The following is a 17785-nucleotide window of genomic DNA, read 5'->3' on the forward strand; positions in this document are numbered from 1 at the left end:
AATATACAGCCCATGAAAAGATGGGAGTTGCCTTACCAAGTAAGGGGTCCGTGCTAATGAGGTCAATTCAGATAGGGTGGAGGTGCCCCATTCCCAACAGTTGACAAGAAGAGGTGAATATCAACAGAGGGTATTTGTGTTTTTCATCTTTTTCCAGTGTGAGTTCATTCCAGAGCTTAGTGATTTGTTTTGGTTTTGCGCACATAATTGTTGTTGAGACATTTAGTGCATTGGATGAGGTGCACCACATGTTGTGATAGGTTTGTGTAGGATCCATGGATCTTGAAAGGTGTGCTGTGGCAGGTGTTGATCATGGTAGCAGTGGAGATGTGTCTGCAGGTTTTGCGCCTGTTGTTCTGGCAGGGTGTGGAGCCGCTTTGAGTTGGGGTGTCCTGGTCTGTGGGGAGCTTGCTTCTGATGACTAGGTTGGGGGTTGTTCTGAAGGCCAGAAATGGGGGCTCAGGAAAGATTTATTTCAGGATGGGCGTCTCCATCAAGTATGGATTGTAGTTGTTTGATGGCCCATATGGATTCCAGTGTGGGGTAGTAGGTAACAACTAGAGGTGTGCAGTTAGAGGGGGTTTTATTTCTGTATTGAAGGAGGTTCTCTTGAGGCATTTGGGTGGCCTGTTTCATGATGCGATCTACTTCTTTGATGGAGTGTCCTTTTTTTTTTTTTTTTTTTTTTTTTTTAAGTATGCTAAGGTGTATATCCCAGACTTCCTCCTCTGAGTGTATTCTGTGGTATTTGAGTGCCTAACTGTAGATATCGGATTTCTTGGTGTTCGGGGTGATTACTGGCTCTATTAAGGTAGGTGTGGTGATCCTTGTGTTTCTAGTGTATGATTGTCTCTGTGGTTCAATTGTTGATGTTGATCATGGTGTCCAGGAAGCTGATGCTACTGTGGGAGTGTTCAGAGAGTTTTAATGGTGATGGTTGATGAAGTTGTAGTGAAAATCTTTGAGGGGGTTTAAGCCATCTGTCCAGAGGATGGAAATATCATTGATGTACCCCAGGTATATCATTGATTTCATCGTGAATTTGTCCAGAAATTCTTCTGAGGGGGCAATATGATAGAGGTCTATAAAATCATGACTGGTGTGGAGAAAGTAAATCAGAAAGTGTTATTCACTCCTTCTCATAACACAAGAATTAGGGGTCACCAAATGAAATTAATAGACAGCAGGTTTAAAACAAACAAAAGGAAGTGTTTTTTTCACACAACACAGTCAACTTTGTGGAACTCCTCGCCAGAGGATGTTGTGAAGGACAAGACTATAACAGGGTTCAAAAAAGAACTAGATAATTCATGGAGGATAGGTCTGTTGATGGATATTAGCCAGGCTGGGCAGGGATGGTGTCCCCAGCCTCTGTTTGCCAGAAGCTGGGAGTGGGCACAGGGGATGGATCACTTGATGATCACCTGTTCTGTTCATTCCCTCTGAAGCACCTGGCATTGGCCACTGTTGGCAGACAGGACACTGAGCTAGATGGACCAATAGTCCGAACCAGTATGGCCTTTCTTATGTTCAAGGAGGCCCATGAAGAAGTTGGCATATTGCGGAACCATCCTAGTACCCAAAGCTGGTCCTGTGTTTTTGACAAAGTGTTTGTTGTTGACTATAAAATTGTTATGGGTGAGGATGAAATTAATGAGTTTGGCAATTTGTGTTTCCGGTAGATATCTGAGAGTTGCCCATTGTCTTGTAAATGGGGTGACCAGACAGCAAGTGTTGAAAATCAGGATGGGGGGGGGGGTAATAGCGTATGTAAGAGAGAAATCCAGAAATCAGGACTGTCTCTGGGCTTGTCTACATCAGAAAGTTGCAGCGCTGGTGAGGGAGTTACAGCGCTGCAACTTGGAAGGTGTACACATCTGCAGGGCACCACCAGCGCTGCAACTCCCTGTTTGCAGCGCTGGCCGTACTCCCGTTTTGTCTCGGGTGTAGAGGATCCAGCGCTGGTGATCCAGCGCTGGTAATCCAATGTAAACACTTACCAGCGCTTTTCTTGACCTCCGTGGAAGGAGGAAGCCTCTGGTAATCAAGCTGGTCTCCTTCCCCAGCTTGCTCTCGCGTTCCCGGAACCCTGAGCAAGCAGGTCTCCTTCCCTGCGGTTTGCTGGGTGGGTTCGGGAACGCGAGAGCAAACCGCGGCGAAGCTGGTCTCCTTTCCCGGTTTGCTCTCTCGTTCCCGGAACCCCGAGCAAGCAGGTCTCCTTCCCTGCGGTTTGCAGGGGGGTTCGGGAACACGAGAGCAAACCACGGCGAAGCTGGTCTCCTTTCCCGGTTTGCTCTCTCGTTCCCGGAACCCCGAGCAAGCAGGTCTCCTTCCCTGCGGTTTGCTGGGTGGCTCCGGGAACGCGAGAGCAAACCGCGGCGAAGCTGGTCTCCTTTCCCGGTTTGCTCTCGCGTTCCCCGAACCCCGAGCAAGCAGGTCTCCTTCCCTGCGGTTTGCAGGGTGGTTCCGGGAACGCGAGAGCAAACCGCGGCGAAGCTGGTCTCCTTTCCCGGTTTGCTCTCTCGTTCCCGGAACCCGAGCAAGCAGGTCTCCTTCCCTGCGGTTTGCTGGGTGGCTCCGGGAACGCGAGAGCAAACCGCGGCGAAGCTGGTCTCCTTTCCCGGTTTGCTCTCGCGTTCCTCGAACCCCCCCTTGAAGCCGCCCAACAGCGCTGCAGTGTGGCCACATCTAACACCACTTGCAGCGCTGGTTGCTGTAAGTGTGGCCACTCTGCAGCGCTGGCCCTATACAGCTGTACTAATACAGCTGTAACAACCAGCGCTGCAAAATTTTAGATGTAGACATGGCCTCTATAAAATTGGGACATCTGGTCACCCTACTTGTAAATATTTGAGGCAATCAGCAATGTTGTCATTATGAGAGATGTTGGTGTAAGTGGCTTCCATGGCGGTGAAGATGGTGTTCCGAAGGAGGTTGTTAATCATATCGCATACAGTTTAGGAGAACATTTGAGTGACAAATCCAGATACTGCAGGCTCTTATAAATGCCCTCTAGGGAATAAGTAAAACCTTTGAGCTTTGTTGATGGGGTGTTCTATAGGTATAGAACTGTAGTGATCAAACACATGCATGTTGAGAGACATTTCTTTTCCCTTCACAATAAGAAGTTCTAGTCTACTTTTGCATTCATCTGGACTTTCTTTTTAACATTCTATGCAACTGAATTCTTTTTTTCTCATCCATGAAGAACATGGGAGAGTTTTTCTGCCTAGATGACTTCATCTGTTTGTTCTTTGCTTAATCAGAAATACTCTCTTAAAGAGCCAATATCTGAACTAAAGCACAGTAAAAGCTATCTCATAACTACCCACTGTGTGAGGCAGGAAGAGTCCCCTCCACTTGGGGTGATCCACATTAGGAGAAACGGAGGGGTCGTTTTTAATCATGTGACAACACGTGGTAAAATTCTAGTGTGGACGAAGAAGTTGTGTGAAAACTAGAGTGTTAAGAGACTCGGGTAAACACTAGAGGGGAGCATAGGACTTACTTTGGCCAGTGAATGTGTGAAAACAATTGCCTTGTCCACAATAGGATTTCTGTGACTGTGGGGCTCAGGCTGTATGGACAGCCCAGCCCAGCAGTGAATTAATGCCCTAATTCCTCCCTCTGTGGAGGGCATGCATGAAAACCAGGACTTAGCAAACTTCTGGCTTCTCCTATAGAGTGCCTTTCTGCTAGGAGGCCCAGGACTGGTATGGCAGAGTTCTGTGCAAGTGTTAATCTCGTGGTGCCTGCCTGCAGTTCCATGGCTCTGCTGCTGACCTTTCTTTGAACTCTCTCTTCCCTGTTCCCCAAATTTCAAAAAAATAAAACCTGCTGTTGCTGTGGGCAGTACTTAGAATTGCTGCTTCCTCTTACCTCACTAATGGTTTCTCTATCAAGAGCTAACGCCCCTTGTTGCAAAAATTGTCTTTTTAGTCCAGTTCTTTTTCTGATTTTAAATAATTCTCTAGCCTGATCCTGCAGACTGGGTGTCAGTTGATCAGTGTACATGGCCATCTTCCACTCTTAAATATTTTTTTTTAATTTCCTTGATCATAAATTGGAACTGTTTCCACAAATCACATGCAGGCTATAACGAGTGCGTGGTTTATCTAAAGTGTGGAATCATGCTCTGAAATTACTATTTGGGGCTTAGAGGAGTAAAATGTGGGTTGGTCTGCCGCTGTATCGTCATAGTAGCATATTTGTTCTTTCCTGTAGGAAACATGCAGAGGTTTATTAGAAGAACAATCAACCTCAGCTTTATTTAAAACAACTCTTCAGGAAGCGCTGCTTGCTGGTCACTTCCTCTTGCCACCTGCTAATTTGAAGTTTATCACATGAGCATAATTCTGTCTTTACTCTTACTGGGAACTGCTTCAAACTCCTTCCTAGTGCCAGAGATGTTCCAGAGTCCTAGGCCTGAATGCACTTGAGTTCCTGTTGCTCCCAGTGAAAAGGCTGCGCATCTAGGGCTCTTCTTAAGAACTGCAGCACCTGAATAAAGGCACTGTCTACACTCAGTGCCCAGGCTGCACATTACAATTCTCTTTCCCAACAGCTACTGCAAACCTTCAGCTGTGCATTGTCTGGCTTGCGGCATTACCCACCGCCGGAAAGTGTCTTCTCTGGTGAGGGGCGAGAATCCCACTTTCAGAGCATACTGAAATGACAGCCGCTGTCTCTCTTCAAACAGCAGCTTTTTCACACTAGCAGTTTCCTGTTTATGAAACATGGATCCTTCCTTGCTCTCTTGCTGTAACTGATGCTCTGTTGCCAGCACGCTACAGGATGTAAGCAGATCTCAACAGCAGACAAAGACAGTTCCAGTTATTCTGATTAAAATTAGAGCAAGCATGGTGTCTCTCTTTTTCAACAATTTATGGAGGTGATGTTAGAATCATTATCCACTGACGAAATCTAATTTGCAGTAACTTTAAACTGGGTGCTGTGGACTGTCGTCTTTACTACTAGTTATGGATAGTTCTGGGCCATGTGTTCTAACTTCAGTCTCGCAGTTTGATGTGCCTTAAATAATACTTGTAGAATTAGACTTGAATTGCCAAATGCTGGTGGTAATTAACATCTGCCTTCACTAAAAGCAGGCTCCCATTATTTAATCAAATTAAAGCAGTGGGAGAGGCATGTTGCACTTTCAGGCAACACACTTGTCCTCTCTTGCTACCAGTTCTATCTGGACAGGAACACTTGATCATAGTTAATATTTCTGACCAGTCATTAGGTTTAGAACAATTAGGCTTGTTTCCTGCTAGTACAAATAATGAAATCCCTGTCCAAAATTTAGAAACTACCATCTACAAGAAAAGGGAGAAGGGCAGCCGTGCTTGTCTCCTCTGTCTGTTACCACGGAGAAATAATACATGCAATTGTCCTTGAATTGAGATGCCAGCAACCTCTCTGCTGCCTTGGTAGAAGGGAGAAGCAAACTGCCCCCTTGCTAGCCTTGTGTATGAAAGGAATTAATAACTAATGCACAAGGTAGCAAGTTGTTTCATCAGACATCTTCAAACCGGGTACCCATAATCTACCTTTGGGCCCTCTCAGCAACCCCTCAAGAGCTGCCTTACCCACTAGTGTGAGATTTGGGTGCTCAGACATGGACTTTAGCCTGAGTTCAATTTGTTCTTGGCACTAGGTGTCTTCACCACCATGGAGTTGGGTGTACCTCACTAGAAGTCAAGCTGGTGCTGTCTGCTTTTGGAAAGAGAGCTAAATAGAACCGATCCCCCTCAGGAGAGGTCTGTCTTACAAAGTTGTATTTATCGGGATGTGGCGTGAGCAAGCCACAGGGCTGCTGATGGTATCATTTGTGAGATTCATTGCACTGACATTAGCAAAACTGCTGTGTAACTTCCTACCCCGGATAGTCTCCTGTCAGTGTGTTTGCACATCTGAAATATAGAAGGGAGCTAGAAGTGAGCATGTGACACAAGTCATGCACAAATGGTCACCACTCTTTGCAGTGAATTTGAGTGAGCGTGGATGTGCTAAATATTAGTGAATGCATATGATCCATAATAACCGCAATATCATAGTGTGTAATTTTGGCCCATAAGCATGTGAAGAGAGAGATCTGCAGGATTGTGAAAATGTCTTCTGTGACAGGAAAAACTTGCACACTCACCCCATTCACCTTTTAACAGATACACTTACTGGCGCCCAAAGGGCCTGATCCTGAGAGGCGTGGACCGCCTGCACTCTTGTTCTTTTCAGAGGACCATACTAAGTTCAGAAAAATATTCTCTCACCTTCTGACAGAGGCCCATTGGTGCCAATGGGCAAAGGGTTCCCTGTTCTTTACAAGCTGTCCCAGACCTGACAAACTCAGTACACCTAATACACCACTTTCACGGTATTTATCCATGAGGGGTAGCATGTGAGGTCTCTACTGAAATCTTGTAGTTTGTCAATACTCATAATCATTGTGAGATGTGTGTATGGGTAATATTTAAGGAATAATGTAACTATATTGAGAATTATGCTTTATGGTGTTAGAGTAAAAGTTAGTCACTAGGGAATTACTTGCCTCAGTGAAGGGCCCATTAAGGTGGGAGGGAATTGTCACTCTTTCCTGGTTAGTCAGTGACATCATGCAAGGTTCAATTGTCTACCCTGGCCCTGTTCCAGAAGAGTCAATGGAAAGCCATCAAAGACAACGACAAACAACTGAAACCACTTGGAGATAAAAAGGAACATTATAGCAGACATAGGATTGCGCTGTTTGTGAATAAAGACACAAGCCTGGTTCAGTATATATGAGAGTAGAGAGACCCGCTCTGGATCCATTCACTGAGGAAACATTTTCTGGAGCGAGAGGTGTTCCATGAAAGTGTGGATCCTGGTTCCTGTGAAGCCAATCAGCAACACAACAGACTGAACTTTGGGGAGGAAAACCTACTTTATTAGATAAGAAAGGCAACTATTAATAAAGAGTAGGCCCTAGTTTGTGTATTATGTAGGGCTGTAGATTATTTGCAGTTAACTCACGCAATTAACTCAAATGTAATTGCAATTAAAAAATTAATCGTGATTAATCACAGTTTTAATCACACCGTTAAACAATAGAATACCAATTGAAATTTATTAAATATTTTGGATGCTTTTCTGCGTTTTCATATATTGTTTTCTGAGTTGTAATTGAAATCAAAGTGTATATTTTTTATTACAAATATTTGCTCTGTAAAAATGATAGTAGTATTTTTCAGTTCACCTCATACAAGTACTATGGTGCAATCTCTGTTGTGAAAGTGCAACTTACAAATATAGATTTTTGTTTTGTTACATAACTGCACCCCAAAAACAATGTAAAACTTCAGAGCCTACAAGTCCACTCAGTCCTACTTCTTGTTCAGCCAATCACTAAGACAAACAAGTTTGTTTACATTTACAGGAGATAATGCTGCCCTCTTCTTATGACAGTGAGAACAGGTGTTCTCATGGAACTGTTCTCTTGGAACTGTTGTAGTCGGCATTGCAAGATATTTATGTGCCAGATGCGCTAAAGATTCATATGTCCCTTCATGCTTCAACTGCCATTCCAGGAGACATGCATCCATGCTGATGACGGGTTCTGCTCGTTAACAATTCAAAGCAGAGGGGACGGATGCAGGTTCATTTTCATTATCTGAGTCAGATGCCACCAGCAGAAGGTTGATTTTCTTTTTTGGTGGTTCAGGTTCCGTAGTTTCCACATTGGAGTGTTGCACTTTTAAGACTTCTGAAAGCATGCTCCATACCTCATCCCTCTCAGATTTTGGAAAGCACTTCAGATTCTTAAACCTTAGGTTGAGTGCTGTAGCTATTTTGGAAATCTCACACTGGTGCCTTCTTTGCATTTTGTCAAATCTGCAGTGAAAGTGTTCTTAAAAGAACATATGCTGGGTCATCATCCGAGACTGCTATAACATGAAACATATGGCAGAATGCAGGTTAAACAGAGCAGGGGACATACAGTTCTCCTCCAAGGAGTTCCGTCACAAATGTAATTAACACTTTTTTTTTTTTAACGAGTGTCATCAGCATGGCAGCATGTCCTCTGGAAAGGTGACCAAAGCATGAAGAGGCAAACAAATGTTTAGCATATCTGGTATGTAAATACATTGCAATGACGGCTACAAAAGTACCATGCAAAACACCTGTTCTCGCTTTCTGGTGACATTGTAAATAAGAAGAGGGCAGCATTATCTCCTGTAAGTGTAAACAAACTTGTTTGTCTTAGCAATTTGGCTGAACAAGAAGTAGGACTGAGTGGACTTTGTTTTATTTTTGAATGCAGTTTTTTGTACATAATTCCACATTTGTAAGTTCAACTTTCATGATAAAGAGATCACACTACACTACTTATATTAGGTCAGTTGAAAAATACAATTTTTTTTACAGTGCAAATACTTATAATAAAAAATAAATATAAAGTGAACATTGTACACCGTGTGTTGTAATTGAAATCAATATATTAGAAAATGTAGAAAACATCCAAAAATATTTAAATAAATGGTATTTTATTATTGTTTAACAGTGCAATTAATCATGATTAATGTTTTTAATTGCTTGACAGCCATAGTATTATGATTTCATTTTGTATTGTAACCTTTTTGTTTCCATTACTCTCTGGTTTCTAGTGGAGTCTATTCTTTCCTAAACCTGTGCTTTCATGGAAGTGGTAAACTGGGATAGCCAGCTCCTTTGAGGGCAGAGGATCTGAGATTCCTGTGAGTAGCCAGCATCAGGGGCTGGGTATCACAGGCGAATGCTTCAAGAGGACTGAGGTGCTCCTTTTGTTCACCTGCGAGATAAAGACAGGCTAACAGAGCCCAGAGGGGAGTGCTTGAGTGGTTGACAGGCTGGTGATGTTAGGGAGCTGACACCCAGCTACCACAGGCAAGCCTCCTTCTCGCTTAGAGGCTGGGTGCAGGAGGTGTAAATAGGTGATTCAGTCACGGGTATCCTGAACACTGTCACACTCTCACCCTGTCCAACGGAGATACAATCCACTGTGTAAATAAGACCTACATGCACATGGGCAGCACATCATTTGGATTCTCCTAATCGGGCTTCACAAATCAGCATCCCATTACTGGTCATGTGCCTTAACTAATGCTTTCATTTGGCGGCTGGTGTTGTGCTGTGAGTGCTCACTGCACAATTTCCCCATAGAAAACCACAGTTTCCTTTTATGCTGAAACTCCCAAAATACATCCAAGTGACATAGCTACTACTGGGGGTTCTTGTGCTGGTGTCCATGCTGGGGAGAGCACTAGATCAGAAGCTCCCTTGCATACTATGGGAGAGTAGCCATCTGGAGCTTTGGAGATGCTGAGGCTGCTCTTTCGCACCAAACCAAGGATCCAGGAGGCAAGTGTAGTGGTCTCTTTATCAGCTCTGTTTTCAGTATCGTGTTTTCTGTTTCATAGGATTAAAGGCCGGAAGTCAGTGACTTGCAAGACTCTAGAGCTGGCCAGGCTGCATTTAATTTACTGTATTATGTATTCTCTTTTGAAAGGGCCTTTCTGTGATAAAGGCCATGATGTCCTCTCCTGAGGACTCGCTTCTCTATACTGGCACAGTTTGGGAGTGGCTTGGAACATGAGCATGATTGAAGCAACAGTGGAACAAAAAGATGCCTCAGATTATGGTCCTCTGTGCATGAAAGCAGGATGCAGAAAATGTAACGCTAAATAACCTCTAGTTCTCGCCACCTGTTACCAACGTTCAGACTCAAATATATCAACTATCAAGGTTATAAAACACATGTGGTCTTTTGCCACTTTTGTTTCTAAAACTCTTTCTATAAAGGAGAGAGAGAGAGAAGTCAGAGTGCATTTTGAACTGTATCTGTGGGAAGAGACAACAAATATCCTGAGACTCTTGCTGTACAAACTGTTCTAGGCTTGACTAAGGGATCTGCTTAGTACTAAAGCAGCCCCAAGATGTTTCAGTTCAAAAGAAACTCAGTCTCCTCCTCTCAGACTTGCAGTAACTTCCTGGTTTCAAACCTGACTGACTGGGTGAGGAGTATTGCGGGAACAGCAGCAAATCCTAATCTCTCACTCACACGGGGGATCTATATAAATGACTTCTCCTGAATTTGTAGAGGGCTGCAAAATATTCTACTTAGAGTTGCCAGTTTTGGTTGGAGCTATTCCTGGAGATCTCATCACTTGACATAATCTTTAATTGAAGATTAATCTTTAATTTCTGGAGACTCCCGGGCAATCCTGGCGGGTTGGCAACCCTAATTCTGCTGCAGTCCCATGACAATGCAGCCTGTCTCTTATGTGAGGTAGTGTGCATAGTTCGCAGGGGCTCCACGCTACTAAGGGAGACTTCGTTTAAAAGAAGTGTACCCAGCTGAACACATTGCTCAAGGAACGTGGTCAGAGCAAAGGATTAGGGTATCGTGAGAAGAGTTGTACAAGAGCTGTTCCATCACCAGCGTGCATGACTGTCACCTCTGCATCTTTCCTTATTTGTAAATGGGGGACAATGTTGGTTCATGCTTGGCTATTGTGAGGCTTTGAAGCACCTAATGGAAGTTAGTGAAAGGCTCTGGCGGCGATTGTTTTTCTTCAGCTGTGAATGGCAACTCTTGGCCAGGGCATAGAATTTGCGCCATCATGGCAGAGGGTGGGCCGGTCAGTCTCTTCCCTGCGAGTACGTCTGCACTTCAAGGATATCTACTTGTGCTGGGTCGGTGAGCAGTAGTGTGTGGAAAATAGCGTGGTGACAATGGCACAGGTGGCGGGAGAAGCTAGGGAACTCAGCCTTCCTACTTCTGTGCCAAGCAGCTGTAGTAATGGGATCATGTGGGGGAGAGGTGAAAACAAGGCCCCCACACCCTGTATTCAGCTTCTTCCCAGGCTTAGAATGTCTCCCTTATTCAAATGTTGGTGAAGTTCCGCCAGGGCTTATTTTTTCTCATATCCCCTTTGCAGCCATTACTTATTTTCAGATTTTTTGACAGTAATGCTTTTTATGGGTGCAGAGTTGGGGAGGTTTCTCCTTTCGACCCGTGGTCAGAGGACCTTGGAACTGTAACTCCAATTATCCAAAATGCTGGGCCACAAGCTCCCTCACCCTACTCCCCCACCCTGTGACACTACCTAACCGCATCAAGAGAAAGCAGAAGTAGCATTCGAGTGTCTCTTTAAAAAACACATGTGGCCACACTACAGGAGGCTCCACCTAATCTGCAGCTTGAGAATTGAGCCCCACAAAGGGAAATGCATCACATCTGGGGGATTTCTTTTTATTTAAACTTCAGCTCAGCCTCTCAAAGCTGGCTGAAAAAGCACCCAGTTGCGATAGTGAATCTAGATGTACATGAGTTAACCTCTTGGAGATACAACAGGCTTTGGGATCTAATCTCTAACCTTCCAAAAATCAGGCTCTTCAAATGTAACTGTCTTGTCTGAAATCTGTCTGCCAGTGTTTCTGTGGGGGCAGAGCAGAAGGAACAGCTTTTGAAGCAGGGCATGGTAAACCTTCTTCAAACAGTTACACACACACACATACACTCTCTCAACAAAAGAAGGCTGCCTAGAACTCCATGAGCATCAGGTTAAAAGGCAATTGGATGAGTACTTCTCATGTCACCCTTTGAGATGAAATGCAATAGCTGGGCTGGAAACAGACCACGACACAGGGGCTGGACCTACTCTCTTCCTGCAAGATGTGATGCCCTGTTTACTTGTCTGCATTCCTATTAGCTGGTTTAGGAGCCCTGATTCCCACTCAGATGAAAGCCCATTTCTCAGCTAGTAAGAGCTGAGCAAGAGTCGAGATCCCAATTTCTGTCATTACCCTGAATATCAAATCAGTGTAACTCTACCAAAGCAGAGAGCTGCTGTGGAGTTACACCATGTGTGGCTGAGAGCAGAACTTGGCCCTGCCCCTGGGCAACCAGCCCCTTTTAAGGGAAAGTAGAATCAGCCCCGCCTGTGCCATAATTAGCTGTCCCCCAGCCTAAGAGGGGGACTAACTATGGCATGGGTGAGGCTGGCCCCATTTTCCTTTAAAGAGACCAGTCGCCCAGTGCAGACCTAGGAACTAAACTCTTTCCCCATAGCTGCAGTGATCCTGTGACCTTTGGAGGCATGCAGAATTCACTTCTGATGTTCACTCCCCTCTCCTACCTGCTGTGCAAACAAGTCTGTAAAGAACTCTTAAATCTACTGGACCCTTCTTTCCTGGCAGTATCAACACAGCTCTGAATTGCCCCTCGGAAGGGATGTTACCGGGGGCACTGTCTTGTGACTTTGTAAATAGCTTGCCTGCTTCTATTAAACAAATACATGAGGAAAATGTTAACCATCACAGACCTTTTGTACTGACACTCATTTGCTGTTCCACAGGCAAAATCGGACATATCTTGGATAGAGAAAGACGCTGTAGACTTAGCAGATAAGGTTAGAGAGCCCGTTGCAAACACATGGCTTGAGGAGACTTGTCTTTTAATTCACACTTTGTCGTATGACAAGATTCTCTGACCGTTTAATAAAGTATAGGATTTGAGTTGTAAATCATTCTCTCCTCCAACACCTGTGCTAGCTTTGCACACCATTAACACTGTCTGAACTGTACTTGTGAACTTCAGCAAAATTGGACACACAAGCAGGTGTTGGCAATGTGCACAAGTACCTCTCTGAAAGGTCTTTTATGGTACATGTCTACTGGCCAAATCACATAGCTGCTAATATGGAAGGCAGACATACATGAGTCACTCACTCATGTGACCTCGTGATCATGTCTTCAGCCTCCTCCAGCCCCTCCCATGTTGTAGTCATCAGCTGTTTTACTCTTACTTTGTCTTTTGGGCACAAGGCGCCATTTTGTGTGATTGTTAAGGCACTCTGTCCATCTCTGCCTCTGTGTTATGTATTATTCTCCAATAAGCTAGTTGCCCTGGGAGGGAAGAAGATTGCATTTGTATCCATGCTAACACTTTAGCATAGGGTGACCAGACAGCAAATGTGAAAAATCGGGATGGGGGTGGGGGATAAAAGGCACCTATATAAGACAAAGGCCCAAATATTTGGACTGACCCTATAAAATCAGGACATCTGGTCACCCTAGTTTAGCAGCAACTGTTCACATTCAGTTCTTGAGCAGCGCGATGGCTACTGTGTCCACCAGAAATAACTGACCCAACGCAACCCTTAGTCATTCTTGACACTCTCTTTATAATTACCTAGCTCCTTGATCTAGTAGACCTCTTTACGAAGGAGGTCATTAACTTCATTTTACAGATGTTGAGTGCAAACTCTGGCCTTAATTCCTGCTCACAGTCTGGCCCTAGCAGAATAAAGTAGTGTAAATCCGAATCCAGCACCTAGACTTTACTCCTGACGGCTACTGGACTGTGGCACGGTATACCTAGCTATTGCCCTTTGCTTGGAATCTTTCCTACTGAACCTGCTGTCCTGCACCTCAGCTCCTCTACCTGTTGTATCTTTTTGGGGCAGAGCCCATCTTGGTCTGACTCACTTCTACAGCATGTAGCACAATGGGGCCCTCATCCCTGACTGGTGTTAACGCAACATAAATAACAGTCATTTCCTACTTTCATTATCAGTTACCAAAGAGCGTTATTTGTGGATGGTGAGGAGGAGAAAGGTCAGATGTCATCATAGGCTCAAACTAAAATCCCAGCTCCAAACACCCCCAGCGCCTGAGGGTATTTCCAGAAGTGAACGGAGATGGGCTAATGTCTTATTGCAAGCAAGGCTAGTTTTAAAATAAAAAAACCAGAGAAACGTAACTGGAGGGAATAACTCCATGCTCACTTAGAACAGCATGCGGGACTATGAAAAGGGAGCATAGAGAAGAGGGAGTAGGAAAGGAGGTTGGTGGGTTGTTTTTTAAATCGGAACAATCGCTCCCATCCTGTAAGTGAACTTGGACAATGATGGGACGAAAGGGCTACTCTGTCTGCCACAACACTCTGTTAACCTCTATTCTGTCCCTGTTTGCAGCTCCTTGAGCTGTGACCTCTGCAGAACCATGGCTTGTTGGTTACTTATAATCTCCATAGATGCCTTACAAATATCATAGATAAGATTTCAGGAAGTGATTAGGCAAAGCCACCTGCCCTATGATAGAAGGCATCGTCTTGGCTGTGCAAGAGTTGTACGTGTGGAAATCTAAAGACCAAATTTATCTCTGAATTCAGTGTGGTTATATGCCCTAGGGGAGTAACTCCCAGGATCGATCTGATACTAAATTCTCTTCTCTGTGCTCAATCAGAGGGGCAAAGATGCATTTGCAGATCTTCTAGGCAGTATCGCTCTTCAGGCTCTTCTGAATGTGGGGCTTTTATCTCTTGTTCAAAATGTAAATAACTCCTCAAAATATTCCCACTTTGTGGGACTTCCCACATAAACTCAGATTACCTAGAGTAGACCCTGCGGGGTCTAGCGCAGAGAGAGAGAGTCTTCTCTGAATAGAGAGGAGTCAGATCTGAGAGAGAGTGTGAGGCGCTGAGAGTGGGAGTGTTAACCTGCTTAGCTGTGCAAGTCAGAGACTGCTGCCTTCACTGCTCATCTGCCAGTGGGGCTTTAACCACCTGCAGCTCCTCCAGCCTGTGACTCTTAAAACCTGAAACCTGTCTCAAGTCCTCCATGGAGCAGTGTGTATTCCAGCAGCCTGCGATGCTCCCGTAGAGCCCCTGGTAGCTGGGGATGTGCCATGCTGAACGGGATGGACCATGGAGAGGGACCCCAAGCTTCCTCGCATCTGTGCCTTTCTCACACTGTGGCTGCACAGGAAACACCGAGCGAAACCCTGCAGCCTGCAACTGCCTTCCCCTGGCCAGCTCTCCAGCTCGGTTAGTACTGCAGCTAGCTTGCTGGAGGACGCTCTGGCTTCAGCCTGTGTTTGTAACTGCTCAGTTCAACAGGACTAATGTTGGTTGGGTTAACAATTGCTGCAATTTGGGGGTGCAGCCTTCTGGGTCTTCCCTCTTTCCTGCAGGGTAACTTTGGCTTAATCGCATTGGAGAAGGAAAGTTCCTTCACCCAGGTATAAAGCCGGTTAATGCTATGATAACTGTGGTGATAATGCACTTAACATCTGGCTGTCGCGATTGTTCCTACTGGCCAGTGTTGTGACTTGCTTATTATACCTGCTGCTTGTCTGGTTTGCAACTGAACAAGTTATGGAATCTGATCTTCTAACTAATGCTCTGAACAATCATGATGATGTCTTTCTTGCAGTAGTTTTGTAGGTTAATGGACTAGGCAGGCAAAAACATTTTAAAAACACCTTTTTTTTTATATATACAGGAGCTGTTAGCTGAACTCTAAAGCTTCATCTCAAAATGTGATCAATTTCGGTCTCCTTGCAAATACCAATTTTTTTCCTAGTTTGTATATTCACTGAGCAGCTTTAGTTGCCAGACTATCTATGCAAATCTTTCACTGCCTGATAGCCTTGAGAGCACAAGTATAGCGGTGAAAACCCATCTAGAACTAGACAAATTGGGGCTTATTGTTGGCTAAATGTCCTGAAGTTCAGATCGTTCGTACAATTGTACTGTACCTCCTTTGGAAGAACTTGGAACAGCAGCTAATGGGTGTACATGGAACTGTTCCTACCATAGTGAGTCCCTCAGTTATAATGAAGGAATATAGAGGAGCATAAATGCCTGTGTGTAAAGGAAATATTCATTTAAAATGGATCTACCAGGCAGACAATATAACTTAGTAGTAAACTTAACCTAACCCAATCAGTGTCAATAGTTTTTCTCCTTGCTGTTTTCATGAAACCCCCGTTTTTCTTTCTCTTCTCCAGTGGAGCCTAACTTTAATAATACTTCCTTGATGTTGAACTGGGTCTTTAAGCTGTCCTGAATTCTGGCTATTTCTTCATTCTTTTGTGTTAATGGGAACGCTGTTGGCCTTATCTTTTTCTTTTTTCCTTATGAACAGCAAATTGTGCTGCTGAGGTCCAGAAAAGTGACTGTGGCCACAAAAATAGTGTGCTGGAAATTAAACTCTCTACAGCCTGACAAAATAGACTTGTCAGAACAGTGTGTGTTCAGCCCTAATACTTCTTGACTGCAGGCTTTCTCCAGTACTTTTCATGACATTCCCCAAATAGCTTGGTATTTCCGGATCCTTTCTCAGGTTGATTGGGTGTCATGCTTTAGCAACTGGGGGATATAGTGTCACGGGGGGCCCCTTTTTCTATTCAGTCCAAACCAGGTTGACAATGATGTAAAGCTGTTCCTAGAGAATGGTTTTTTTCATTGGCATGGGAAAGGAGTTGGTGATTCAATCCTTAGTGGACAGCTGCCAGCAATGTAAAAATCACAAACTCCATTGACCATCTTATGGACAGTCTCTGCATAGAAGGTTAGGAGGAGTTATGGAGACAATACCTTTCTTGCCTCTAGTTTGCTCCCTCCAGAACAGGGATGAGACAGGCAAGAGAATGTTGGGGAAGTTAGTCCTGCTGCTACTCTTGCTGGACCTGTTGTATGGGTAAAGTCTTCAGTTAGTACCAGAATTCAGTGTCTGCTGTTGGTTTTGAGAGAACAGAGCTGCCAAATAATATGAAAACAAAGGCACTTCCTAGTCTAGAGAAAACAAAGCTCATGAGCTAAAAAGAAAAGGCTGCACTACTTCAGGTAGGCAACCACATCCTTGTGTGCATCTCCCCGCTTCCGGAGAACCTTTTCAGAGAGGGTGGAGGTAGCTCTGGTAAGGAAAGCAAGCCAGTGCCTAAACTACATGGCAGCTCCATCGTCTCGGGTGGTGGTTAAACTTGATTTAAATACTGTTCTATTTAAAACCTGTACAAAAGTGGATTTTTACATAGGGTAGAATTGTTGTTTCTAAACCTTAGTCAAGATGTTCAGTCAACTAAAAAGTATTAAGAAGTCAGGGCCGCTTTTAAATCCAGTGTCTCTGAGCCCTGCTGCAAATTGGGCCTTCAGTGTGCTCCAGAACGTAATTCCCAGACCAGAGGTCCAGCTTGTTGAGTTTCCATATGCTGGAGAATCTCAGATGGAGCCATGCAAATACAGATTTTTCTGGTTCACTGGCAATTCTGAAAAATCAAAAACAAATTTAAAAAAATGGAGAGTCAAATAATATTTTTTGTTTAGATTTTGAGAAATTTTAAACATTTTTGACATTTGTTAAAATTAATGGAAATTTTGAAACAGTAATTTCAAAATAAAATTGAATTTTTTTTTTGTTTAGAAAATGTCAAAACAGTGTTTTGGAGGGCAGGCTTTGACATTTTTAAAGGCTTCTTTGACTGGAACAATTCTGAAAAACCATAAAATATTTTGGTGTTGCCAAATCTCCATTTATTTATTTTTTTTGATCCCCAAAAAGCTGTTTTTAGTCAAGTTTTGCCTGGATCTAGTATTAGGTGCTTTGTTTCATTTTTAAAAAATGATAATTATGAAGTCATTTGACTATAAGGAAAACTCCTTCCTGTTCCCAAGGTAGTTAATGACTGGCTGCTTTGAAGCATGAATGCTTATGCCTCTCTTTGGAGATGTTCTGATTCATATAAATGTCTTGGGCTTTTTAAATTGAGCTAAACTCTTGGCCTCGATCTTGTGGCAGGGAGTTCCACCAGGCATTTTGTTTGAGAGGTGGAGAGGGACGTGTTAAATGTTGTCCTTTTCAATGTCCTTTGTTGCCCTGTGTTCTGTCTTTTTTGAAAAAAAGTAAATGGAAGGTAGTGACTTACCTTCCCTCCACCTTTCATTAGTCTCTGATCATGTCTGCTCTTGAGCTCAGCAAAAGAA

The 17785-nt window shown here is 43.9% G+C and overlaps 1 protein-coding gene across 4 annotated transcripts in view; it reads left to right on the forward strand.

Annotated features, from left to right (window-relative positions):
- RPS6KA1 (ribosomal protein S6 kinase A1) overlaps positions 1–17785 on the forward strand; it is a 72518-nt gene that overhangs the window by 37396 nt on the left and 17337 nt on the right. Inside the window, exon 3 of one of the 4 annotated variants that reach the window (XM_030538886.1) lies at positions 12375–12428. The exons of 1 other annotated variant lie outside the window; for it this stretch is intronic. In XM_030538886.1, coding sequence (XP_030394746.1) covers positions 12375–12428 — 54 coding nt within the window. Of the gene's footprint in view, positions 1–9253; positions 9376–12374; positions 12429–14342; positions 14846–17785 lie in introns of those variants that run through there. 2 more of the 4 variants (XM_030538889.1, XM_030538887.1) reach the window with 2 other exon arrangements.

This window comes from Gopherus evgoodei, chromosome 20 (genome assembly GCF_007399415.2).
Source record: "Gopherus evgoodei ecotype Sinaloan lineage chromosome 20, rGopEvg1_v1.p, whole genome shotgun sequence".
In the NCBI taxonomy this organism is placed as follows: Eukaryota; Metazoa; Chordata; order Testudines; family Testudinidae; genus Gopherus; species Gopherus evgoodei.